Raw genomic sequence first — 27,840 nt, forward strand, 5'->3', positions numbered from 1 at the left:
TGTGTTATTACAAGAAGACTGTCTTCCAAGAAATCAATGGAAACTCGCCAAAGTTGTGGAAGTCACTCCAGGAGCTGACGGCAGAGTCAGACAAGTTAAGCTTCTCATCGGTGACTCTACTAGAGACAATAAGGGGAAGCACACAACTAAGACGATTTTAGAGAGACCCATACATAAGACTATACTTTTACTTGAAGCAGAGTAAAGACTCAACATAATGTTTATTGGTTAACCTTCGCTAAGTTCATTGTTGGGTCAAATTCCTTTAGGATCACACATGCTGTTGCGATAGTGTGATGGTGGGAGTGTAACAGTTGGTGAAATGTTAGTATTTGACCACTAGGCGGAGCTCTTGTAATGATAATGTAACTAACTCATTTTATTTTGTATGTTTTATTTTTGTGTTGAGCATGTTAACCTTTTTTGCCTACCGGATTGGTGTAAAGTTAATTTGATACATGGAAAGTAACCAGTTAATTTTGTAAGTATAAGGTAAGGGCAGAGGTCACTTCCTGTTTTGGAAAAAAAGTCAGAGAAGCTGCGCATGGTGACGGTCTAGCCGTGTAAAAGTCAAGCTAAGAAAGAAGAAATAAGCCCTAAGTTCCAATTACACCGGTTTGTCTACTTGCAGGCCAAAGTGGTATGTTTGTTTATATTTTGTGAATTTTATATTGTAATATGTTTTAATGCTGAAATATAATTTTCTTGTACATTTGTATTCACCAGTTCTACGGTGTACCTGTGTACGTTAAGAGAAGCACAGTAAACATCAGTAAAGAAGAACTCTCGTGTCTCTCGTGTATGTGTACAAGCCGGCATAACAGTAAAGCAACATGGAGCGAAGGCGGTGTGCATTTCACTTACTCTTTTGACTGGCCTTACTCTTACTTTGAGGAGAGTAATACTGGGAAAATAATATTGTTTTTCTCACTGAAAGCCATTTCCACTCTGTTTGACTGTTACTTAAGTAGATTAACCTTTGGTTTTATATCTTTTTGTCAGGAAAATACTAGTACAAGACTGAGTTCATATCTTTACTTGTTAAATGTGTATTTTTGACCTGTAGACTTGTAGGATTTGTGGAATAAAGAAACAAACTTACTAGAAATGAAAATGAATGTTTATTTTTGTTCATTTTTTAGTATTTCATACAGCTGACTAGCAATTACACAAGCGTGATTGGGATTAAGTCAACGGACAGGTGAAAAGTATAGACAATGATACATTTTCATTTCTCATTTTAAACAAAGCTATTTCAGGCAAATTTGAAAAGCATAAAATTCAAGCTGCATCAATCTCTCCCATCTCTTGGTTGTCTGTGGAAACAGAAAGAAGATGTTACACATATGTAGTATCTGCACAAAAAAATCACAAACACAGGCTGTAAATTGAGGAGATGTGTTCGTCTGGTGTTCTGGTTTATATGCCTTTCACTCATCCCAGCTACATGCTTCTGACCCTGATCAATTAAAATATATGACATTTCATTGTTTTTTGTTTTAAACCAAATGTTTCCACTAAAGTTATCCTGACAAAGCTTTAATTGGTAAAATAAATGTATAGGAACATGATTTTCTATTATAATGAAGTAAACAAAATTCGAAAACATCCGAGCTTATTTACTTACTTTTTCTAGAACAACTTGTTCCTTTGCACAGGTATGGGCACATTTGAGCCTGTCAAACAACAAACAGAGAGAAATCTTTAAACGCTGCTGCATTTCTTTAAGACACCACATGAACATCTGAGTTTGATGAACAGTTTGATGTACTATATCTATGTTGGTGTTTACTAGTCTCCATGATTGTTCTGTGAAACTAGTGGAGGTAGAAAAGTAAGCCGGGGGCTGAGCAGATAGGTTGAAAGAATTTAAGGTCTTCAGCACACAAAGCAGATAATTAAATAAGCATGCTCTCATGGTTATGATATTCTGAAGCATATTATTATCTATAGACAATAATACCAAACAGAAATTGCTTCCTCTTCCCTCCATTTTGCATCACCCAATGTCAGTTTTGTGTACATATTTGATCTTCAAACACGTTTTACCCCAGTGACGTTGGTTTTTCTGCTTGTTTGTTAACAGGATTCCAGGTTTTTGTGCTTGTCCCAACTTTTTCTATTTATATAATTATTATTTGAGGAGGAGACAGCTTCATAGTACAGTTACATTTTGTTTGAATTTTGAAAACCTCTCAACCTTTAAGCACAAATGGGTGCAGTAGTAGGTTTGGAAACTAAAGGTGGTGCAGAAAAACGGCAAGTAGACTGGCACTTATACAGTGTTTTTGTGCTCTAATTGAGCACTCAAAATTCTTATTAGCCAGTCGCACAAACATTCATGTAAATGCTCTTTCTTATACTTAAGTACCAGACACACATTTGCACAAATTTATCAATAGCGACTCAGAGTTCAGTATCTTGCTCAAGGTCATTTCAAAATACTTCTTGGTGTTGTCTCAGTCTGGAGTATCACTTCCTGTTCTATCTTACAGTGGTATTTTTGCATTGCTTATCTGTGTAGCCAATTTAATTAAAAACTTATAGATAACGTCTTATTTCATAGTGTAATCTTCAGAGGTGTGGACTCGAGTCACATGACTTGGACTCGAGTCAGACTCGAGTCATTAATTTTATGACTTTAGACTTGACTTGAAAAAATGTTCTAAGACTTGTGACTTGACTTGGACTTTTACACCAATGACTTGGGACTTGAATTGGACTTGAACCGGTTTACTTGAAAAGACTTGATATTTTACCCCAAATATAAAATTTAACATGCATATTATATAGAGATTGAAAATGTGACGTCATTCACGGGTAGAACCGCAAAGGATTCTGGGAACTCGTGGCAAGCGGTACTAGGCTTTCAATTAAAATCAGTTATACAGCGATAAAAAGAAACACAAAAATGTCAAGAAGCTGTTGTATCATTAACTGCAATAGCCGGTCGCATGACAGCCACGGGAAGCCGACGGGTAAAGAGATCGGTTGTTATCGGATTACGTCGTTGAAGAGAAATTGTTCGAGCCATGTTTCCGAAGTAACAAAGAGGCGACGGGTGTCCTGGATTGCAGCCATTCTAAGACCAAATATAACGTCCCACAACACTCCAGCTCACAGGTTAGTCTGCTCCAAGCATTTACACAAAGGTCAGTCTGCTGTTGTAGTTAATGCGTCATTTTTCTTAACATAATTAGTGATATAGGTTACAAGCAAGTCTGGCGCTGAACAGAAATTGTCGCGCTATGCTCCTTTGTTTATTGTGCATAAATAGTGAATTGTCCTGACACAATATTGCGTTTCGCTTCTGTTATTATGGTACATTGACAAAAACATATACTTTTATTCACAGGATAAAACAGGTTTTTTGTATCACTAATTGCCCAGTACGATTACAGCATACAGTATTATTGTCACTGCTACATTTCTGTAACTCGTACCAGAAATTATTTCCACTACTAATTAATTACCGTTGAGCTCAAAGGTCCTATTAATAAACGGTTAAGGAATGTGTATTTATGAAGACAATTTGTGAGACTGGTAAACTTATGATACGTACGATGGTCTTTCGTTCTACACGGTGCATTTCAAGGTCCTGCACCCATCCGTCGGTAAACTGTACCTGGGCTTGTTGCAGTGACCTGAAGTTACTAAACTTCATGAGTGTATGCACTCACACCAAGAAGCGTATAATTATAAATATGCATATAAATATGCTAAGATGAGATAGCTGACTTCATCTAACTAGCAAATGTTGTCCAGGCTACGTTGGTGATGCAGTTTTTTTTAATGTGTATGATATTTTTGTCATGCGATTTTAAAGCCGGTCCTACAACCGCATCCAAGAATAACATGCAGCGTATCTCAGAACCGTCGGTGAAAATTATTCTTGGAGCTAGGTTTAATTGAGCTGCATTTTAAAGAGGTGCAATTTTACAATTTGTGTATATTTTCTAAGTTCACTATTTTGTCATGTGTTGAGAAAAACACAGATTTTAAAATTACATGATCTAATATTTACATTTAGCATATAACTGCAACATTATTTTTTCGTTTGTTTTTTTTAAAGACTCGAAAGGACTTGAAATTCAAAGTTTCAGACTTGTGACTTGACTCGGACTTTTACACCAGTGACTTGAGACTCGACTCTGACTTGCCTGACATTACTTGAGACTTGACTTGAGACTTGAGGATAAAGACTTGAGACTTACTTGAGACTTGCAAAACAATGAATTGGTCCCACCTCTGGTAATCTTCCTGCGCTTTATCCAAAGCACACTCTGTTGAATCACCCACTAATTATATTTACAGTGTTCAGTCACTGTGTCTTTAGGGATTCGCTAGCTTAGCATTAGCTCTTCACCTGTCTCTCCTACTCTTTCCTGCTCAGATGTTTAGTTACCCCTTGGCCTACTTTACTAATAACTATACTTGTTATAAATGTAGCTTGTTTGTAGCTCCGGAGGCCCCGTCAGTTCTCTTCCATCGGATTTTCCCGAGCAGTTGGGAAAACATGATTGCTGAGTGATGGTGAGGAGGAAGCGTAGTCCTAAATAGAAGCCCCCGGTACACTACCAACCCAACCATGTGTTGAAGCATTTTTCCCCACATGGCGACACACCTGGAACATCTATACATCCATCCATTTTCTTCAGATTCTCTGGGGCCGGGTAGCAACCTAAGCAGAAAAGCCCAGACCTCCCTCTCCCTAGCTCAGGGGTGGGCAACTCCAGGCTTCGAGGGCCGGTGTCCCTGCAGGTTTTAGATGTGTCCTCGAACCAACACAGCTGATTTAAACGGCTAAATTAGCTCCTCAACCTGTCCTGAAGTTCTTCAGAGGCCTGGTAACGAACTAATCATGTGATTCAGGTGTGTTGACCCAAGGTGAGATCTAAAACCTGCAGGGACACCGGCCCTCGTGGACTGAGAATGCCCACCCCTGCCCTAGCTGCCTCCTCCAGCTTGTCCAGGGGAACACCAAGGAGTTCCCATACCACCCAAGAGATATTATCTAGAGTTGGATGTCTCGAGACTGGTCTTGGTCTCGAGACCACTTTTACGTGGTCTTGGTCTCGACTGACTTTGGTCTCGGTCTTGGTCTCGCTGTTTCGGTCTTGCATTCTCAAATCGACATAGTGTTCGGGAGATTTGGAGTCAACCATCAGCGGAGCGGGGGGGTGGCTTACTGGGCTTAAGCCCGGGTCATTTTTTCAGAAGCATGGGGTCTTTTGGAGTGTAATTTGTTAGTTAGATGCCTGACTGACAACTGTATAAAACAAAAACAACACACGAAGCTAGAGATGGACGGATCCGATATTACGTATCGGTATCGGTCCGATACTGACCTAAATTACTGGATCGGATATCGGAGAAAAATAAAAAATGTAATCCGATCCATTAAATATCACGAAAGCACCTCACAAAACTTGCAACACGCCGTAACTCACCTCAGAACGTTAGCACGTCAGAGCAGTATGCATCACGTGATAGAGCAGCTGTGGCATGCCGGACCTGTCGGTGGTCTGGATAGCATGTGGAGCTTCGCTAGCAACCTGGCATTTCATCTCCGACAAAGTTATCCCCGAGAGAAGTAAAGCAAGTGTGTAAGTCCATCTCTGAATGTTTGTAAAGCATTCCCACGTTAAGCTTAACGAGCGACTGCCTCTCGCTCTCCGGCTGCTACTTCAATCATGAAACTGCTTAATGATCAGCTGATCGGCTTTTCTGTCGCGAGTCCGTCTCTCTGGTTTGTTTTTGGCCCACTTTGCACCAGAAAGAGGAAACCAGCGGCTGAACAACAGCAGCACGTTTAAGCTTGATCATCTGTTGTTAGAATGTATTTAATATTACTTTCTACTCGAGGATCTTTTTCTATGTAGCTGACGGCTGGTAACTGTGCAGGGGCGGATCTAGCAAAGTTTAGCCAGGGGGGCCGATAGGGCATGAACAGGGAAAAGGGGGCACCAAGACATACTTTTCTTTCTTATTCTCATTTAAAATGTCTAGCTTTTAATAAATAATTATCTGACACCCAAAGTTTTAATTTGATGTAAAATGAATAGAAGTCAATTACTGTATATAGTGACTATTAAGTAAAATGAATAGAAGTCAATTACTGTATATAGTGACTATTAAGTCTAATATATATACCCTAGTAAGCTATAGTACTTTTTCCTTTGGGAAGGTACCATCTGTGCAGTCTGCAATTTTGTTGAAGAAAGATGTTGAATCTATTTAATATTTCTTGAAAAATAATTGATTTCTGTGCATTTTTTTTCACACTGCATCAAATTAAGGTTGATTACGTCGATTAAGCATCATGAGGTGGAGCGTGAGGGGTGGTTCCCTATTTTTTATTTATTTATTTTTGTTGTTGCTGGGAGTTGGAACCCTATTAGTTAGGTTGCTTAATATTTACGCTAAGTACTCTTTAAAATACCAGAATAGGGAGGATGGTGTAGGTCTAAGTTTATTAGATTGATCAGTATTGCTGAACTATGAAATATTTTTTTTGTATACAGGTATAACAGAATAGCTTTAGTGTAGTTGTTGTTTTAAACTTGAGTATGAACTTGCAGACTTGCAAAATGCAGCAAGATATTTTAAAAAACAGTTTTGTTGATTAAAAAACACTATATCGGATTCATATCGGTATCGGCAGATATCCAAATTTATGATATCGGTATCGGTATCGGACATAAAAAAGTGGTATCGTGCCATCTCTACACGAAGCACAGAGCGCACCGTCGTAAATTCCCCCTAATTTTGATATGATCCGAGCTCAGGCACTAGGCGACTGAGCACAGCACACATGTGAGCGAGAAGCTGCTGCCTGCGAGTTTGCTGCAGACAGAGGAGAGCTTAAGTTTGACCAGGTACCAAAGCAAATCATTCATACTGAACTAATAATGTAAATATGACGGTGAATCACAAAAGATTGATATCAAACTGATCACTTGGTTGCGTTACTTGCTCTTCGAGTGAATCAACAAATAGACAAATAAAAAGCCGAACAGCAACGCTGATTTTTTAGAGTCTTAGCTTTCATTTCATATTTTCAGTTGTTTCCCTCCACGGCTAAACAAACCCTCTCAATCGGTTTCAGTTGTGTACTGATGAACACAACAATGGACATAAGGAGCTTCTTTCAAAGAAAAAACTCTGGTAGATGTTATTTTATATATTATGCTTTGGATGTTGTTCAGTATATCTATGCAAAACAAGAGGGATTTCAATACACAGCAGGATATTCACAGTTGAAACCAGATGTTTACACTTTATGGAAAAAACATAAAAACTTTTTTTTACTGTTAAACATCAGTTTAGAGTAAACTTCTGTTTTAGATAAATAAATATTGAAATATCTTTCGAATTAGTTAAATGTCAGAATAAAGAGAGACAGAGCTTCTATTTTTATCACTTTCATCAAATGTAGGAGTACATATACACTAAGTTTATTGTTAATTAATAAGAAAACTGCAGACGATTCCATTCTGAGCTGAAGAAGCTTCTGATTGGTTCGTAGAGTCCATGTGAGTAAACTGGTGGCACAGCTGTGGATGCATATAAGGCAAAACACAGAGCCTGTTTCTGTGACATGGGAACATCAGGAGATGTCAACCAAAACACCAGGAACAGAATTGTGGAGCTCCATAAGTGTGGCTCAGTTTGAATACAATTTGGTGCCATTTGCAATTAAGAAATACAGACAGTTTGATGCAGCCCCGACTTTGTTCTGCCTGGCTGCTTAATTAAAAAAATAGTTTAAGGTGTCCTGCATATGTGATTTTTTTTTCCTATATGAAGTCATTCTTTTTTGAACAAAACTCAAAATAGAGCCTGATAATCTTTCAGTCATTTCTACCCTCACCTAATTTCCTTAAATTCCTGTGTGAGAGCTGCTCGGCTCTCACACAGGGGCTCAGCTATGCTCCAATCCCTCCATACTGCGGCCAATCACATGCGAGGATATAGGATAATATCATTATGTGAAAAACAGAGAGGGTGAGAGACGCGACAGTCACGTGGAGCGTGCGTCTGTCCTCTCAGTGAGTAAGATAGTGGACAGCGGTGAGGAGGGCTGTGTGAAAGCAAAAACACATAAATATGCCTGACACCCGTAAACGAAACAGCATCTGGCTGCAGTTTAAAGACTTTTTTTGTCTCGGTCTTTGTCTCATCTTAACTTGGTTATTTCTTGGTCTCGGATTAGGCGGTCTTGACTACAAGTGTAATATTATCTCACCAGTGGGTCTACTCCAGGGCTTGTCCCAGTGGGACATGCCCAGAACACCTCACCCAGGAGGCATCCTTGTCAGATGCCCGAACAACCTCAACTGGCTTCGTCCGATGTGGAGGAGCAGCGGCTCTACTCTGAACCCCTCCCGGATGGCTGAAATCCTCACCCTATCTCTAGGGTAGAGGGCAGCCACCCTTTGGAGGAAGCTCATTTCTGACGCTTGTATCCACAATCTCATTCTTTCGGTCACTACCCAAAGCTCGTGACCACAGGTGAGAGCAGGGACATAAATCCACCAGTAAATCGAGAGCCTCAGACTTGGATGTTCTGACTTCCTGTCTGTTCACACTCTGGTGCTAACCACTCCAAACAAAATCAAACAAAATTGGTGTCAATCAATTGTGCTACATTTCTGCTGGTTTGTGCTACAAAAATTTTCGTTTGTGCCGCTATCATTTTAAAGATATTATCTAAAGTTTTTAGAGAACTCACACATGCACTGATAAACACAGTCCCACCCACATTCCAAGGATTCCCTCTATAAACCACCACTGTGCAATAACTATTTATATGTAAATACTGTCCAATACTGTCCAAGTGCTGCAGAAACTAAAACTCACTTCCTGCAACCTCCATCCGGTCGAAGCAGATGGCTGCCATGACCTCTGTTTACTTGTTTATAAGACAGGAGGGAGGTCTTTACCTTACAATATAAAGTGCTTTGAGGCAACTGTTGTTGTGATTTGACGCTATAAAAATAAAATTGAATTAAACTAATTGAATTTAGAGTGGAGTAGCCAAGAACTGAACCACTGACCTTCCAACTGTTAATCCAGCTTCCTTTTTTCTTTATAAAAAAGGAAAGAAAAAGAAACGAAAAGAAACGAGGTACATACTGCAGGTATAAAGGCGATTCACTCGAAGGATGTCATTGGCACTCATCTCTGTAGCTCTGCCAATGGCTACATTCTCATCGGGTATGGGAACGATGGTTGGCTCCCTGTCTCTTGAGAAGGCAAACCTGGGGTGCAAACACACAGTAGTAAGGCAAATTGTGATTGTAGTCTCAAACAAGTGTCATTATAACAACTACAAAGAGAAGGCTAAAAACATGAAATTATAATATGGGCTTCAGCTTGAGCAATGCAGCAGGGAAAGGTCAGTCAAGAGGATTATCTACCTAATTATTACCTAATTGACTCTGCCAAACAGAGTCCTTATTGCCATTTCAGACATTTAACAGAATGGGATATAAATGTTTCAAGGTTTATCATCTGCCCAAAAAGAGCCCAAAGGCAAAGTCCTGCACGCCATTATTGTCCATCATGTAGCATTTGCTCGTTAGGCAGCAAGCTAGCACTCTGTGACGAGCTAATGTGGCTTTTGTCTATAAATGTGTGCGTTGTAGGCAGCTGCAATATTATTACTGATAATAAAATTATCATCATTATTATTGTTATTATTATTATTGTTATAGCACTCAATGTGTAAACTGTTTCATTGGTTACCACAGCTTTATACTGGTTTGAATTACTGGTTTTCTCAATGGCCAGTGTGGTAAGAGAAGTTGATTACAACACACATGTACACAGGATGTAGAAAATTAAAATCTTGAAAATGAAAGGACTGAAAACAGATAAAACTGTGTCAAATAAAACTGTGTTATTATGACATAATTTTTAAATAAATATACATTTGAAGCATGTTCAGGGAGTGAACTGATATCTTACCTTCCATAGTGCATAACAGAGTTGTAGTCATAGGGAGTATCAAGGTTCCTTGTGTTGATTTTCCTAAAGTTATGCTCCATCCCTGTGGGGGTTCAAACAACTCAGTCAATGTTTGTCTCTTACTCCAGGCTGAGCATTAAAATGTCACAAAAGTTCAGTTCACCCTACAGCTGTGTGAGAGCACCTGGGTAACTTTTTTCCTTTGCACAAAAACAAAGAAATCTATTGATTTGTGTCCATGGACACAAGAGCTTTCCAGCTTTAAAGAGAGAGCTCTCCATATGGACATGGGAGGGCTGGGACAGTTGTAAGTCATTTCACCTTGCGCTTCCACATAGTGACTTGTGCATTTATTTTGATGCTACTTTTACACTTAAGAGGTGTGACTTCTTTTGCTGCTGACTTCCATTTTGAATAATGTTTGCCTATGTTAACCCTTTCACGCATGGTGGTTGCTACAGTTTACAGCTATTTAAAGGCTGTGTTCTTGTATTTGTGTCACTGCTGATGGTATACTTGCAAAATAAACCATTACACACTGATGTGTCACACCCACTGGTCGTTTAATGTTACAATAGATGTATGAAATGTTTCATTGTAATTTTATTATTTAACCCTGTCATGCATGAATTATGACAAACTCAATCAGGATTTATTTGTGTTCATCTTTTCATGCCTAAAGATGAATACAAATACTTAAGAAAATAAATCCTGATTGAGTTTGTCATAATTCATGCATGACAGGGTTAATATACAAAAACTACTCAGGTTTGGACAATAAAATTACTTGGTTAACTTTAATACTTTTTGTTAATATTCAATTCAATTTTATTTATACAGCACCAAAGCATAACAAGGCACTTTATATTGAAAGGTAGACCCTCCAATAATACATACAGAGAAAAACCCAACAATCATATGACCCCCTTTGAGCAAGCACTCTGGCGACAGTGGCTCAGGGAGGGGCGCCATCCGCCGTGACAGGTTGGGGTGAGTGAAGGAATGCAGGTCAAAAGACTAATATACAACACATATCCATCCATCCATTCGCGTCCACTTATCCTTTTCAGGGTCGCGGGGGGCGCTGGAGCCTATCCCAGCTGTCATAGGGCGAGAGGCGGGGTACACCCTGGACAGGTCGCCAGTCTGTCGCAGGGCCAACACACAGGGACAGACAACCATTCACACTCACATTCACACCTATGGGCAATTTGGATTAACCAATTAACCTATCCCCACAAGCTGCATGTCTTTGGACGGTGGGAGGAAGCCGGAGTACCCGGAGAGAACCCACGCAAACACGGGGAGAACATGCAAACTCCACACAGAAAGACCCCGGCCTGATGGTGGAATTGAACTCAGGATCTTCTTGCTGTGCGGCAGCAGTGCTAACCATCGTGCCACCGTGCTGCACACACATATACATACATCTTTTTTTGAAAAGCACAGAGGAACAAAACATTCTTCCAATTCAAATAGATTAGTCTCAAACTTATAAATAAATTTAATAAATAAATAAAAGAATTCCACAGACAGATTTGATTATTGTGAATGTTTCACATTTTGCCCTACATTGTTTGTACTTTGGGTTGTTTGAAATATCCTAAAAAAACATGATTATTGCTCTACTGTTGGTAAATGAACTGTCATTTATGTAGAAGTTTTTTTTGTCATCCTGACCACTTAAAGATTTTTTCTGACTGTTGTTTCTGGCTGTTGTTTGTCATGTGACCCACCTGGGATGACGTTCTCTAGCAAGATGCGTACATGTTGGTCTCTGTCTGAACGCGTCTGTTCATGGTCGAAGCCCAGGGCATGGAGCACCTCGTGTTGGACTATCTGGTGGAAAACACAGCCCTGGCGACTCAGTGACACTATCTGGCCACCCCCACGACGCCCAACAAAAGAGTAACACCTGAAAAAGAGCGGTAAATAAAAATTTTATGACAAACCAGTAAAACAGCTTCCTCACTCAGAAAATCCTGCGTTAGATGAAAAGTTTGCCTGTAGAATTCAAGTATAAATGCCTACTTTGTGTTGGACTTACCCATCACGAGACTGAATGTCCAGAAAGTCTCTTTCTCTGCTCTGGGGCCTAAAGCTGACGCACGTGGCTGCTTCAAATGACCTCAGACCTTGCTCGATGACGTCACGTTCCCTGCGGGCTTCACAGAAAAACATGTATTGTGGTTCTAGTTTGTTGTGGCATTATATTCAACTAAGACTGAGCACAATGCTGCTACTCCTGAGTAACTGCTTACTACTTACACTGGCCTATAAATCAATCAAATCTATGTTACTGCCTCAAAATCAGCTGATGTTTTTGTACAACTTTAATGAATTTATAGAAAGCATAAAATATTCTTCATTATGTTGGCTTGAAGCTTGTAAAGATTGGTCATAACATTGAACTGCTCCCCCCCAGTATCTTTGATGTGGCATAGCTAACAGAAATTTTCAGGGTAAAATACATCTGTCCCATTTTATCTACATATCTTAACTATAACTAACTTTGAGTGTTATTATATTGGGATATATCATAGGTTCAATAACAAGACACCCCCAGTGTAATGTCTGTGGCACTCCGGATGCTTTGTCAGGTAATTCCCTGGAGAAAACTTGTCAAACTTGCCAAAAAAAATAAATAATTTTTTTTGATTGTGACACTGGAAGAAGGTGTAAATTTTATTTGTAGTTTCCTCTAACTAGTTCCTGCACTTTTGAATTAAAGAGCGCCTCTTGGGTTGGATTGAGCCAAAAGCACAATGGAAGGAAAAAGGCATTAGAACCGAGAAAACAGCAATTTTATCTGCAACATTAAGGTCTTCAAAATTGCGACTGAATATCTTGTATCAGTCTCCATGCTAAGCTTTGGCAAAGCTTTATATATAATTTTATATTACATCTATCTGATACAGATTGATGTATATTTAGGTTGTTTTTTTTTATATATCGGAGGAAATTTATGTGTAACTGACTAATTCCTTTTTTAATAAACTGTCCTTTTCAGTTTCCTTGGTAGTATTTTTAAACTCTTTGTATTCTCTGTACACAAAAACCTTTCTGTATGTCATTAAAATACTTGTTTAGTGTTTAGTCTTTTGACCAAACAGCTGTATTTGAAGCCCTGAGATGAGAACCCGTTGATTTCTCTTTGTATTTAGAGGACACTAAAATGTGGAATCTCAGAGGGAAAAGGTTTGGGAAGCAGCTTTGCCCACTAATGGAAAAAAAAACAAACCCCAAAACAAACCCTACAGACGGAGAAAATCATTCTAATAGTTTTCAGTTAAACCTGAAAAATTAGCAGAAAGCTCAATAAAAAGGAATGTTTCCATGTATCTAGACTTACAGTACTGGTCGGAGATTCGATAAGGTACAACAACTCTGCCATTGTTTTTAGGCCACAAACAGCCTCGAGCCGTACACGGATCAGCGTTCTGTAGACCTGTTGGCACTGCTATGTCTCCAAATATGACCAGAGGTTCATCCAAGTTCTTTCCTGTAAAGTATGGAAAGAAAAACATATTTTCCGTGTACTTTCGATGGTTTCATTAACACATCAACTCAGTTTTTAAGGTTAGCCCCTGGATGTTGTTACTAAAGCTGTATATTTACTACTGATGAATAGGAACTGAAGTGAAGTTGAACATACCAAGATTAGCATTAGCCTTCTCCAGCAGTGTCGAGATACTGAAATCATCACCCTCAGTGTTGTTTCCTGTTCAATATGAAGCACATATGTTTGACTGTTCTATAAGGACAAGGTCACATGTTACAACATCACAAAGACATGTCAAGGAGTCAGGCAAATCCAATATGGACCAATTATAATAAATAAATAAATGAATACAAATCAACATGAATAAGAGCATATCTCATAGTGTGATGACATACAAGTGCTAAATGTAAAAAATAGCAAAGTCTTACCGGAGTTTTCAACACTTTTTTTAAAAGGTGCCTGTAATAAGATAAAAGGGTTTATAAGGACTAGTATTTGATTTGTTTGCAAGTTCAAAAATGCTTGAAGATTAAAATTGCAAATTCCAATTTATACAATAAATTAATAAAATGAAAAACAGAAGTATTCTCTTTGTGTTCTTATGTTTTGTTTTGAAGAAAGCTTGTATTCCATTTTAACAAAATAAAACATCTTGGTCAAATCAGAGAGGAAATCTACGTCTGCATACTTAACTACAACGCTTACCTCTATAACAAAAGTGTGGGCGAAGCACAAGAACACGCTGAGCACAGCCGCCTGGAGGATCATGGCTGGTTACTGAAGAAGAGCAGCCGACTGAGAAAATACCTGCTGAAAACACAAGTGTTCGGCTTATATAGTTAGAAAGGCCAGCTGAATTCTGTCCTAATATGGCATGCTGTTCAACCAGTACTCATTACTCAACTGAAAATGACAGTTGTTACTTAAACACGTCTGTTTCAACATATTATGAAATTAGACAAAAAGGCTGTTGCTGTCTTTATATTATGTCACAGTCCAAATATTATAGTTACCATCAATGTATTTAAATCTGTCAAACATGGTGGAGGAGTGTTATGGCACAGGCATGTATGTGCGGCTGTTAGTGGCACGGGGTCAGTGTTCACTGAAGATGTGGTTGCTGATAGAAGTTATAGGGTGAATTCTTAAGTTTACAGCCTTATACTCTGCTAACATTTAGCCAACTGCTTCAAAACTCTCCTAGTGACTAACCAGAGCATGCTGTTCATTTTCTGAAGATGAAATTGGAACAGCCTGAAGACAATCTCAGGACAAAAACCAACCTCCCAGGCTGCAGGAGACTTGGGGTGGGTGAATGACCTAAATAAATATTTTAATAGGTTTGATCAAACGCCCACCACAGCATCGTCCCCCCTGCTGCAATCTCCTTCATCTTCAGGGACCGCCTGTCCTTCATCTCAGGACTTCACACCTCTCAGCTCCCAGCCATCACACCCACCCCCGGCTTCTGTGGACTCCAACATACACACCCCTCCCCCAAAATCCACTCTTTCTATCTCAGCACTTCAAGTGAGGAATGAGCTTCGCAAGATCAAGGTGCAGAAGGCTGCAGGTCCAGATGGCGTCAGCTCCAGGCTCCTGAGATGCTGTGCAGATGAACTGTGTGGCATCCTAGGATATCTGTTCAACCTGAGCCTGTCACTGGGGAAAGTACCACAGCTGTGGAAGACCTCCTGTGGTACCGCTACCAAAGACCTCCCGTCCCAAGGACCTCAGCAGCTACAGGCCGGTAGCCCTGACATCGCATCTGATGAAGACCCTCGAGAGGTTGGTTCTAAACCATCTGCGCTCCCTGGTGAGGTCTTCATTGGATCCGCTGCAGTTTGCTTACCAGCCTGGCATCGGGGTGGAGGACGCCATCATCTACCTCCTGCACCAAGCTCTGACTCACCTGGAGAAGCCTGGAAGCTCTGTGAGGATCATGTTCTTTGATTTCTCCAGTGCTTTCAACACCATCCAGCCACGACTTCTGAGAGACAGGCTGGAGCTATTGGGAGTGGACCACCACATGTCCCAGTGGATACTGGACTACCTCACAGGACGTCCACAGTATGTGAACATCCAGGGAGTGGACATTGAGATAGTGGACTCTTATAGGTACCTGGGTGTTCACCTGAGTAATAAACTGGACTGGAGTCACAACACTGATGCTCTTTACAGGAAGGGTCAGAGCAGACGCTACCTGCTGAGGCGGCTGAGGTCATTTGGAGTCCAGGGAGCGCTTTTAAAGACCTTCTATGACTCTGTGGTGGCATCTGTCATTTTTTACAGTGTGGTTTGTTGGAGCAGCAGTTTATCTGCAGCTGAGAGGAAGAGGTTGGATAAACTCATGAGGAAGGCCAGCATCCAGGTAAGGAAATTTCAAAAAGTTGATTCTGTTCATCTGGATGTAGTGTTTTCAGTGGAAGAAATGTTTTGTCACTCATCCAAGGCACCTAAAAAAGCTCCAGCCGATCCAGGAAAGAAGGTGAAACTGCCGTCTAAGCAAAAACCCTTAGTGATCCCGTATGTATCAGGAGTATCAGAACAATTGGGGCGATCGTGGCTCAAGAGTTGGGAGTTCGCCTTGTAATCAGAAGGTTGCCGGTTCGAGCCCCGGCTTGGACAGTCTCGGTCGTTGTGTCCTTGGGCAAGACACTTCACCCGTTGCCTACTGGTGATGGTCAGAGGGCCCGGTGGCGCCAGTGTCCGGCAGCCTCGCCTCTGTCAGTGCGCCCCAGGGTGGCTGTGGCTACACCGTAGCTGCCATCACCAGTGTGTGAATGTGTGTGTGACAGGATATGTAAAGCGCTTTGGGGTCCTTAGGGACTAGTAAAGCGTAAAGAGCCCATACATCTCTATGACAACCGTGTGCCCACCCCTGAAGCCACCCATTCTGCCATCCCAAACCAATCCCACCATCAAGAACAGCGTCCCACAGGGAGCAAGGCTTTGCAAGCCATAGACCCAGATGAACGGATGCCCCCCAGATCCAGCACCTCTGGACAGGGTGCAGGAAACAGGGTTGTTATAAAGGGTTTAACAGAAGTGTTGCATTAATTGTTTAGGAATTATAGAAATTTTTATACTCTTTTAAACCTTTGAGGCTCAAAAGCATTTGGATACATGGCTGCCAAGCAGTTTTGTGGCCATTTAAGACTTTTCCCATAATTATTCTATCAGTAATTAAGCAGAGATATAGAGATAAGTGTTGAACTTACATTTAGTAGATGTCCAGTGAAACCCTTTGTATGAGGTCCAAAGAGATGCTGACACAAGCGAAGGCTAAGATTGAACAAATTACAGAAATTGTAATTGCCAAAACACTTGTGTACCTAACTGTGTGTTGTGTTGCAGACCAGAGCAGCCTTATGATGTCCAGAACCTTAAAGAAGGGTGAATCCTATCAATCAGTGGGTCCTGCCACTGAAGCATTTTTCTTGTTTTCTTTTTAGCCATCCACTCACCCATTCAGGGTCATTGATGGGCTGGAGCCTATCTCACCTCCATGGGGAGAGATGCAGGGTATACCTTGAACAGTCTGCCAATCTGTTACAGTGCTAACACAGAGAGGCAGACAACCATTTACACTTGGCATTGGGTAGCTGTTTACTGGAACACTTAATATGAGTTTTAAGGAGATGTTGATGAAGCAACAGAAGCCATCATTAAATGAAAAACTAAATAAACATATCAGAGAGAGATTAAAAAGTTTTATGAGGAGCCAAAATAACATTTGGGACATTTTCAACCAGAAGGAATATACTAGCCAGCTCAGACAGTTTACAACAAGGTGTACACCACTGGTTACGCTCAAGAACAGGAAGACCAGATTTGAATTTGCCAAAAAATAAAAGAACTTTCACAGCATGGGGAAAAACTATTAGTAATGTTAGTTTATGTGGTTTCCTCAGTAAACTGGGTGAGGTAGCTGACTCCTAATCACAGCGATTTCTCTAGTTTCAAGTAGCCTGGCCCTTTGACCCAGGACCTGTTGGCCTTGCAAGACCCTTCTAAGCAAAAATGATTCCTACTCACCAAACTCTTGGGATCACTCAAGCATTTTGAACCTGAAAAAACACATTTCTTCATGCTTGTGAATAATAAGCTTTAAACTGTAAAAACCTTTGACCTTGATTGTACCTGTTGTATTGTGTTGTTGTAGGATGATCTCACACCATTGCACACGGCAGCTGACGGAGGTCACTATGAATGCGTTAGACTTCTGCTGGATTCTGGCTGTAATGTCAATGCACAAACTAATGTATGCTTGTTTACTTAAATATGCAATTCAAGAGTGGGTTGGCAGTGTTATTTTCATGAATTAATATTTATCTTCTGTCTGTAGAGAAAAATGAATGCTCTCCATTATGTGGCACAGCATGGTCATGACAGAGAGGCCAGCTTGCTGCTGAAGGCAGGAATCAATGTAGATGCTATAAACAATGTAAGCACTGTTAGCTATCTCCGGAAAAAAATTATTATGATAATTCTTTTAAAGTACCCATATGCAAAAGAAATAGAAGAAATTTATAAAAGACTTGCATAAGATTTGGCTTACTTCATATAAGGCTTATATGATTTACTCATGAAAGTGGCCACTTTCTCATTACTTTCATATATTGTTTTAGTAAGTATCCAAAACAAGTTTCATTTATATAATTTATCAAAGGATCTTATATCTGTTTTCACTCTTGTATGCTTTTCACACAAGTTTCACATAACACAAAGCTTTATAAGATTTATATATATCTTTTCCATATGGGTATTCTTACACAGTGGTATGTTAGCATGTTAGCATTTTGGTGCATAAAATGAAGAAGAAATCTAAAATTAGGCAGTAAACACTTGTAAACGTTTTAAAAGTTAATATCATAGAGAGCAGCTTTTTAATACCTGTTTCTCTTTGAAACAGCAACACTGCACACCACTCCACCTGGCTGTTTTCAACAATCACACAAAAGTTGTACGATTGCTTATCGATGCTGGCAGCAACCTGAATGCCACTGACATTGTAAGTACAAAGTTCCACAGCCACATGAACACAATGCATAATAAAATGTCCTATAATACAGTAATTTTACTTAATGGTTGTCTGTCATGTGGGCGACAGAGGCAGCAGACCGCACTACACATTGCCTCAGAACATGGCTGGCATGACCTGGCTGAGATGATGCTGATTTCTAGAGTTAGTCTCAGTCTAACTGATAAGGTACCACACACAGCTTCACACAGAATATTATGTACACTGCTCAAAACAATAAATGGAGTACTAAAGTCACACATCAGACCTTAAAAAATATTCATGTTACTTTGACGTACGTTTTGAAATTCATTGAAAACAAGAAGGGGTCAGGGGTCACAAAGGTCAGTGAAAACCATAATCATCAGCCTTTTGAAGGCTGGATGAGATGGTGGATGGTGGTGGGGGGATCTCCTCCCAGATTTGGATGAGGGATTCAGGTGTGTGAAACATGAGGGCCAGGCAGTGACATCAGTGTCTTCATCATTATATAATTGCCAGGTCACTGGGTATTGCCCTGCAACACAAACCCAGGACCGAGTGCATTAAGACAAGCTCTGAGGATTTCATCCCAGCAGTACAGGGTACTGTTGGCTAGCATGGTTAATGATAAAGGAGCTTTACACAACATAATTTACCAATTCAAACCTGCATACACACAATTCTATCTAGCATTCACACTGCGATGAACTTTCAGCTCTGGCCTGTCTCCTACTATCTGCTCCTCACTCTTCAGACTGTGCTGGGAAACACAGGCTACGTCCACACTAAAATTTGAAAATGGCGTTTTTGTCTGAAAACGCTCCGCGTCCACACTATCGTTTTCAGTCGTTTTCACAGAGTTGTGCGTCCACATTGAAACAGCCGAAAACGCTTCCGTTCCAGTCCTGCGCATGCGTGAAACGCAAGAAGATTCGGCCTGCCTCATTTCTGCCATTTATTTACTTTTCCGGCTCTTTGAAACGTCGCGGCAAATGTTGAGGAAAAGCACCGAGTTTTTTAAATGGACTAACAATGAGGTGGAGTTGTTGCTGCGAGTAACACAAAAGTACAAAGTTGCAAAAGCGAGTGAGAGTTAAAGAATTTGAAGAAAAGCTCTGGAGCACGTACAGACTGATATTAATCTTTAATAGCGCTGTCAAAACTGAGAGCAAACAAAACAAACGCTGTATAATGCCCTCCGCTATCTTAGTTTGATTGGTCACATGACTGCATCACATCACTAAAATGTGTCATCGTTTTTGAAAAGGCTCGGGATTCGCTGTCCACACTGCAACACGAAAACGGCTTTGGATAGCGTTTTCAAAACGCTGCGTTTTCCTTCACCGAAAACGGCGTCTCAGTGTGGACATGGCCACAGTGTAACCTGGATGTGCTGCAGGTACTCTCTCATCAAACCAGTACTGACGAGGATATCAAAAAGCAATTCTAGGAGAGAATAATGGTCTGTCCCATCACCTGCAGAATCATTTACTTTATGGAGATTGTCTTGGAACTGTAAGAGCAGTTTGGCGAGGAAGAACAGCTAGCAGGTCCAGCGAGCATGTGGTGTGGAGGTTAGCTGGATAACTCAAAGTCAGTCAGTTAAATCGAACAACACATTTATTTGATGTTAGCAACATAAGACCATACAAGCCAAGTCTCCACGGCTCTACTCTGTCCGTACGTACATGTGCGGAGATGGGTAGTCACCGGCGCCAGCCCGTTACAAAGGTATGGTTTCTCTCAGAACAGACACACAAGCATGTAATGGCTGCCACACTATACTCACACACCCACTACGAGACTCCCCCAACTACTACAGTTGTTAAAAGTCCGCTTGTTCATTGTAACTGTTTATACTACGTTACCCATGATGCACCTCGGTATCTGTACTTCCGGTTGGGAACGTGTTCAGCGCAGTTCTGCACAGATGAGAGGTGTGTCGGAGGATAACGTATTTACTTGCATTCCTGTATGACCACACACACCCATATACACACTCACACCCCCTTTACCTGCATGTGAATACTGTAATGCCTCCCTACCAACGCTGTACATCCTGTTGATGTCATCTGCCACCTCCTTAGTAAAGTAGGGCAACCCCCTCTAGTGGTGCTATAACACAGTAAGGTTTGTCTTGGAACGTCTTCAGTACACCTGTTTGATTTGCACCAAAAAAAGGTGAAATTAATTGATTCACTTACACTTCCGAAGACGACAGCTTGATATCCGTAAAGTTTAACTTGTGGTTGATGATCAAGTGTTCCTTTACTTTTTTGAGCTGTGTATTTCACATTGTACACTAACAAATAAAAACAGTTTTCAGTTGGTGCATTGATCCTTCTATATCATATTAATTAAGATCTTTGTTACGCTAGTCTTAAGTAGAATATTTATCTTTTTTCACACCATTTGAAACCTTGATGCGTAGTTCACTTTTTCTTTGTCCGGACAAAGTTAATCTTGTAGCACAGCATCATGATAACTGTTTTAGTATAGATTCAGATCTATGACACTCATAGCTGTGTCTTCTAACAAAGCAATGCTTTTCTGGCCATCTAATGTACACAGCAGGGAAAAACATGTCTGGAAGTGGCAGCAAGAGGAAACCATGTCGTCCTGGTGGACATGATAATTAAAGCTGACCGTTTTTCTAAATGGGAGAAGGTAAGTGTTGCTAACGCTATATTAATACTAAATACACTCTCCTTATATGAAATCTGTGCTCATATTCGATAAATACATTTTCACTCTTTTCCAGCGTATCAGCACCCATGTCCTGTTGAGTTTTTCACATTATATACATATTAATTGTTTTGGATTTTGTAATAAAAAAAAAATCCTGGCATACAGGCATAGTTATAAAGAACGAGAACAACTCAGAGCATACACTATGACTAGGTCTCCAAGATGCTTAAAACATAAGAAATCAGGAAGGGGCATGTAAAGGAATTTCTTTTACTTATGTATTAATCACATTATTTTATTGTATGATGCCTTGGTGCAACTGGATTTTAACATGTCTCACACTCATACAGTAAGACAAATGGTGGGGGTGTAGTAAGGAAGTTGGGGGAAGCAGACAACTCCACAGGAAGAGTCTTTTGTGTCTTTGAGGACTCTGGGAGGCAGCAAGGGAGTGTGAAACAGCTGTGTACTGCCTTTTGTTCCTGGAGAAGGTATTTAACTGAGAGCCATGCTGGGCTCAGACTCTGCTGACCGTCTGTCCCGCGGTCATGCAGGGACTTCATCAAGCTTGGTTGTCTGTTCTTTGTGTGTTTGATTAAAGAATGTTAGCTACCGCTCACCGCTTGTCTGCAGGCTTTATTTAAATGGAAAACTTCCACAACAGGCAAAAAAAAGCTTTTTGCTAAAAAAAAGATTCAGAGCAGAAGTTTTTTGCACTGCATTTTAAAATGAAAACATATTGCATTTATTTACAATTAAAGACACAGAGCAGAAAGTGTGTTACTGTTTTACATCCACAGACACACAAGAAAAGAAGCAGGCAACATGAGGTCAAGTTATGGCAATTTTATTTGTGTGTTTCAGTTTTTAAAAAACAAGCAAACGTCCCAAGAAGAAGGATGGGGTGAAAGAAAGGTGGAGATTTTAACATTAGGAGGAAGAAACTATTGATGCTGCTGAGTCAGTTCTTTCTCAGCAGTCTGCTCCAGAATCCCCTCCTGTCCTCAGCTTGCTTTTCTTTTTCTTTTGCCTTCAGTTCGTTTAAGGTCTTGTTGAGCTGCTCCTCGGCATCTTTAAATTTTTCTTTCAGCTGCTGTTTGGCCAGTTTCCCTTTGTGTTTGAGGAGCTCTTTAGCTTCCTTTTTGTGCTTTCGCATTTCTTTCAGTGCGTCTTTGCAGTCTTTCTTGGTCACCGTCATTTCTTTCTTGAATACCTTCACCTCAATTTTCTCTTCTGCAAGTTCTTCTTGTACTTTCATCAGTTCCTTCTTCATGTTTTCATTGTGACTCTTTGTATCTTCCATTTCTTTCTTTGCTTCCTGTATTTTCATTTTCTCTTCCTCCAACACTTTTTGAGCTTCCAACAATTCTTTCTTCAAATTTTCAATCTCATTTTCTGCCTCATCTTTACGTCTTTTCTCCTCTTCAAGTTGTTGCTTTACATGCAGTAATTCCTTCCTTAGTGTTTCAGCTTCAGCTGTTACATTTGCAGCTTCTTGAGTTGCCAACTGCATTTTCTTTTTTCCCTCTTCAAAAGCTTCCTGCACCTCCTGTAATTCCTGCATCACATTTCCTGCCTCCTTCTTTGCAGTTTGATATTTATTGTTGGCTTCTTGTGCTGTGCTTTTCTCTTCCTCCAATGCTTTTTGAGCTTCCAACAGTTCTTTCTTCATCTTTTCATTCTCCTTTTCTGCCTGTTGTTTTCCCATTTTCTCTCCTTTAAGTTTGAGACCCACATGCAGTAATTCCTGCAATACTACATCAGTTTCAAACTTTGAATCTTTAGCTTCTCCTCTTGATTTTTCTGCCTCTTCTTTTAATTTGATATTTTCAGCCTGTATCATTTGAAGTTCTTCTTGCAGGTTAATCAGCTGTACTGAATTGTGAGGTGAAGCACTCGCCGATCCTCTTCTCATTCTCCCCTGATTCATTTTGGCCTTTTAAACAAAGGAGCCAACGTTTTGTAGAGGAGTGAAGTGAAGTTTTCGATGTTTCTTCGTCAACTGTCGTTTGTCCTGCACAGAGATGCTGCTGTAGATGTGTCTCTAGCTGTGTCTGGATACAATGAAACATGCTGGAACTAAGTGCTTGTGTTGCACAGTTCTACTGAACATTCCATTTCATGCATGCTCCGCCCACATGGTCAGGAATGTCAGGTGCTGCATCGCCAAAGGCTGCTCCCGTTGCCTAGCAATAACAGCTGTTTACTTTTGGGGTCTGGTTCATTATTTAATAAAGAAAACATGTCCAAGTATTGGGTGCTGAGGCTCAGCGCATATTCTAGCCTGCTGTGTGGGTGGGCAGCTAGAAATCACTGGTGGGCAACATGAGTGAGGAGAAAACTGGAGCAGCCAAGCAGGGAGCTGCAGGTTGCTGGTTTGAGTCTCTGTTCAGATGCTGGTGTCTCCTCTCTCTGAGATGTCTGCAAACAGTCCCAGATAAAACAATAAGGATAATAAACAAACACGTGACTAAAATAACAGTTATGACTCTGATGTGTTTCATGTGTAGCAGGATGGCCTCTATACAGCAGTCGCTGCAAGCATCCACATCGCCACACTCACTTTTCTTTAAGCAGGCGTGCTGGGCTCCTCCTAAGGAAAGTTTGAAACTTCATTTCCTTCATGCTGGTGAACTTTTTACCAAATATTTCCATCAAAGCTTCTCCATCACTGACAGGGATTGTTTGGATCTTCACACTCATCTCCACCAACCCTAAAAAATGAGTCTCACTTTGCTCATATAATGCCAGGAGTGTCTCCATATTCCACAAAAGTCTGTGCAAACATGTAACAGTATCCCATATTCATATGAATATTATTGATATTATAACAAAAGCTGTCACCAACACAATTGTCCCAAGTGCTTTTTTTATTAGTTATTGCAAATGCTTGATTGCAGTTCTTGCTAGATGACAAGACCACGTATTAGGTTTAGAAGGAAATGACTTTTGGAGGTAGCAAGGGAGTCTGAAGCTTAAGGTGTAAAACAGCTGTGTACTGCCTTTTGTTCCTGGAGAAGGTATTTAACAAACCAGCTAAGTATCTTGTAAATTCTTTGTGCTAGTTTTAAAAGCAAGAGGTACTGAGAGTTTGTTTTCTTTGTACATCATATGCATAAAACGTGATAACATCCTTTTAACTTCGAACGACTCACAAAACTTTCTCCCTGTTGAATTCAGGATCACGGGGGATGTGAGCAGGTAAGAAGACCTCTGAGCTTCAAACAGGACCATCAGCCAGAGACACAGCACTTCCGTTCTGTCTTATGGACCCTCGCCACAAAGCATCTGTGTTATTGGGAGTGGAAGATTCTCGCTCAGCATTGGGACTTTAGTGAAGCACATATACAAGCTATAGAACAACAGTGGACAGGTGAGCAGTGCTGAGTTCCTAAAAAAATTATTGACAGTTTTATTGCTATTTTTATTACCTTTTTTGTACTTGTTGGGTTTTTTCATATATATATATATATAAATCTTTACACAGGAAATCATACAAGTTTGTAATGTCCAGAACCATAGAAGCACTGTTTCATGGGTCCAGTGATTTTATTGAAAATAAATTCTCAAATTTGGCACTGACTGATTCACTCTACAGCATTCTGAGTACCTGAGGTGATTAACTCTGGTCTAGGTCAATTTTAACCCAGATCAAGAATTCTTTCTACAATTCTACTACAACAAATGAACTACAGATCTATTTAGAATATATGGATAGTCTGACATGAGTAAATGGATGCTTAATCCTTAATATTTCAGAGAGCAGATGGTGTTGTTTTTCTTTTGGTTTTTTTACAACATCACTTTTTTGTAGAAAAACGTCTATTATCATACAATATCTTGTCTTATAATGATGACCTGAAGCACAACTACAACTGCCTATACCTGATACCTGAATCTTGGTTAACCAGAGAGATAAAAGCCAGGAGAATAAACCAGATGTTCTCCACTGAACTACCCAAAGTATAGTCTGAATGGCAGCAGAACAAAATGAGAACAGCCCCGCCAACGCTGGAGACAGAGCAATACTGAAGAGTATATGTAAGAAGGATGCAACACATAACAGAAATGCTCAGTGCCTAGTGGATCTAAGAGCAGACTGCAACAACCTCCCTGAAAGGATCCAGTAACCATCACAGTGGCAGACATGTCAAGCAGAGGGATTGGACAGCACCATTCCCTGCCATGTTTAACACCTACTGGATAGGGAAGCTAACAAGCTAACTCCATTAGCATCCTGCAGCACAAATGAACCAGGTGCTAATGGTTGAGACCCACCCGGAATGTCTAACCGAAGGCTGTCCTGATCCCCAAGGATCCCAAGAAGGGGCCGGTCCCATCCAACTACTGGCCAATAACTTGGCTAAACTGCCCACCAGATTGCCCTCCTCCTGAATGGTAGATACTGTACCTCCGTCCATCCAAACCCACACTTGTCCTTGTTGGACATAGTTGGATATAATTGCTAATCTTTCTCTTTGGGTAGATTGGTCCTCCAACCAAGAGCAGTCTCTCCAAGATGACAGCAGTTTGCAACATGGATTGTAATAAGTTTTTCAGCTTTTGTACACTGTTGCAAGAGTTACATTCTGGGCACAGCTTTTTTCTTTAATTCCAAATGCCAGATCTTTGACACCTTGCTTTTAAACTCTATTTGACTTTTAACCTGTTGAACCTTTTTTTTAATTTAAAGTTGAACTTTAAATAAAATATTAAATTATATAAAATAAAATATTGTTTCATTTTGTTGGAGCACTTAAAATGTAAGATATCAGGATGTCATTCAGCTTTGCTTACTGGCCAAGTACCTCGCTTGCTTAACGCTGGTCTGTGGTTACAATACAGACCCAGTGGACTATATGAACTAGTTAGTTACTGTGATTCTATAAATGTTCTGATGGTATAAGAACTGTCTACAGTGACTGTGTTTAACTAAAAGTTCAGATGGATAATTCTTGATATAAATCTAAATTGAAGGTAAGAAAAGCTTCAAAGATCATGGTCACCGGATGCTGTTAATCTGGCTTCATGGAGTGCTCGTAGCTGGAGAAAACCCTACCAAAGGCCTCTATGAGGGGTTGGTGGAAATCTCCCGGACAGATTTGGCAGGTGAGCTAATCAGGGAGGTCACTTCCTTTCACTGGTCAGACTATTTGTCAGTTTTAACAGTCATACAATATTAGTTAACAATATTTCTCCACAGAAAGACCAATAATGCCGTAAGACTGTTTTTCTGTTTGTTCACTGGAATGTGTCTACTTTTTTTTCTTTTCTCTGTTTTCCTCTTCTGGTTTGTTATCCAGAGTTCATCCGACAGAAGGCAAACTCCCAGACCAGCTCTCCTAAAATGTGCTGCGTAATGTGACGGCAACAAGTTTATGCTTATCATCGAGCTATTGTGTTAGCTTTGTTAAAACTTTCTTTATTTAAAGAAATAAAAATGTTATTTTCTATAAATAAAATTACATGATTTGAATTGTGAGTCACATAATGGTTTACATTTTTTAATGAAAGATAGGTGTGTAGCAGCCAGGGGAAAGTTGCTCTCTATTTATTTCTTTTTTTTTTTGCCGTGCAATTTTGTCAGGTTTTCTCTACTGCAGCACTTGAACTGTGTTTACCTAGAAGGGCTGTAACAACAGCCTTGCACTGCTGCAGATTTCCATGTGCTGCATCCCATGCCAGTTATCCACACACAAAGAAAGGACAAGACAAGCTGCCCCTAACCTACCCAAAATGCCCCACGCCTGCTGCTTAGGTGTGGGATTTTGCTTCCCCCAAAGGTCCTTGAGGTTCCTGAGATTCCCTAAAGCGCAGATCGTACCTCCCAACATGGGCCAGCTCGCTCCACATGATAGTGCATCCGAGGAGGCGTGGACCCCCCTGCGGAGGCGTGGACCCCCCCGCGCATGGAGAGACCAAACCATGAAACTGGCGACTCCGGGCACTGGTGCTCCATACTCCTTGCAGGCCCCCTGCATCCCAGACCCCAAACCCCAAGACCCTCACACCAACACTAGTTCACTGGATCTAAGACAGAGCCCAGCTCCTAACAAAAAGCGCCCCTCACAATGATGCTTTACAACACTGCATCTGATGTTTTGTGTTGCACTTGATGTTGTAAGGCTTGGATGCAGCTGCTTGGCCATATAAACCCATTCCATGAAGCCCTCTATGCACTGTTGTCGAGCTAATCTGTAGGCCACATGAAGTTAATATTTGCCTCTCTGCCCTTTGTCCTCCCCTCAAACCGGCTGTCACTCCCTAAGCCGTGGTCTGCTGGAGGTTTCTTCCTGTTAAAATGGAGTTCTTCCTCCACACTGACTCCAGGTGCTTGTTAACAGGGGCTCATCTTACTGTTGGGGTTTATTGTAGGGTCTTTATCTTAAACATAAAGCACCATGAGGCGACTGTTGTTTGGATTTGGTACTGTATAAACAAAATTAAAGTGACAGTCCAAAATAAAGTCATTTTAATGAAATTCTTATTTACTCATTGTGAATAAAGTACAGCAGTACATAACACATTTGATTGATGATTGGTGGTTGATTTATTTAAACTAATATAATCATCCTGCTGCAACCAGGTTTCTGTAAGTCAGAGTAAATCAATTTGTTGATCAATTATTAATTCTTGTACTAACAGAGAGAGCAAACCCCAAGTTAGCAGTTCA

General features: G+C 40.5%; 2 protein-coding genes across 2 annotated transcripts; one reads left to right on the forward strand and one right to left on the reverse strand.

Moving 5' to 3' along the window:
* Window positions 1-1,102: 1,102 nt before the first annotated feature.
* Window positions 1,103-14,294, reverse strand: LOC146719268 (hatching enzyme 1.2-like). Its single transcript, XM_085462623.1, has 10 exons — window positions 14,180-14,294; window positions 13,903-13,933; window positions 13,628-13,693; window positions 13,325-13,474; window positions 12,020-12,137; window positions 11,709-11,887; window positions 9,973-10,054; window positions 9,139-9,263; window positions 1,628-1,676; window positions 1,103-1,316 (listed from the first exon to the last, which is right to left on the reverse strand). The coding sequence occupies exons 1-9, from the start codon at window positions 14,240-14,242 to the stop codon at window positions 1,633-1,635; spliced, it is 858 nt and encodes a 285-aa protein (XP_085318749.1). The 5' UTR covers window positions 14,243-14,294; the 3' UTR covers window positions 1,103-1,316; window positions 1,628-1,632.
* Window positions 14,295-17,681: 3,387 nt separating this feature from the next.
* Window positions 17,682-27,696, forward strand: LOC146719269 (ankyrin repeat and death domain-containing protein 1A-like). The gene is made up of 8 exons (XM_085462707.1): window positions 17,682-17,738; window positions 17,823-17,921; window positions 18,390-18,488; window positions 18,588-18,686; window positions 21,051-21,146; window positions 24,348-24,540; window positions 26,145-26,276; window positions 26,471-27,696. The coding sequence occupies exons 2-8, from the start codon at window positions 17,829-17,831 to the stop codon at window positions 26,530-26,532; spliced, it is 774 nt and encodes a 257-aa protein (XP_085318833.1). The 5' UTR covers window positions 17,682-17,738; window positions 17,823-17,828; the 3' UTR covers window positions 26,533-27,696.
* Window positions 27,697-27,840: the final 144 nt, after the last annotated feature.

The sequence above is a fragment of the Copadichromis virginalis genome, linkage group LG1, assembly GCF_057382275.1.
Source record: "Copadichromis virginalis isolate Kocher_CV1m ecotype Utaka linkage group LG1, C_Virginalis_male_GT1.1, whole genome shotgun sequence".
In the NCBI taxonomy this organism is placed as follows: domain Eukaryota; kingdom Metazoa; phylum Chordata; class Actinopteri; order Cichliformes; family Cichlidae; genus Copadichromis; species Copadichromis virginalis.

What these genes read in the sequence shown, in the direction of transcription:
- LOC146719268 (XM_085462623.1), bottom strand. Translation starts at nt 14,242, where the DNA reads ATGATCCTCCAGGCGGCTGTGCTCAGCGTGTTCTTGTGCTTCGCCCAC. An exon ending in GAAGGCTAATGCTAATCTTG is followed by an intron (nt 13,475 to 13,627) that starts GTATGTTCAACT and finishes CATACTTTACAG; the next exon opens with GAAAGAACTTGGATGAACCT. An exon ending in TCGAATCTCCGACCAGTACT is followed by an intron (nt 12,138 to 13,324) that starts GTAAGTCTAGAT and finishes TTTTCTGTGAAG; the next exon opens with CCCGCAGGGAACGTGACGTC.
- LOC146719269 (XM_085462707.1), top strand. Translation starts at nt 17,829, where the DNA reads ATGAATGCTCTCCATTATGTGGCACAGCATGGTCATGACAGAGAGGCC. An exon ending in TATAGAACAACAGTGGACAG is followed by an intron (nt 24,541 to 26,144) that starts GTGAGCAGTGCT and finishes TCTAAATTGAAG; the next exon opens with GTAAGAAAAGCTTCAAAGAT. An exon ending in CTCCCGGACAGATTTGGCAG is followed by an intron (nt 26,277 to 26,470) that starts GTGAGCTAATCA and finishes TTTGTTATCCAG; the next exon opens with AGTTCATCCGACAGAAGGCA.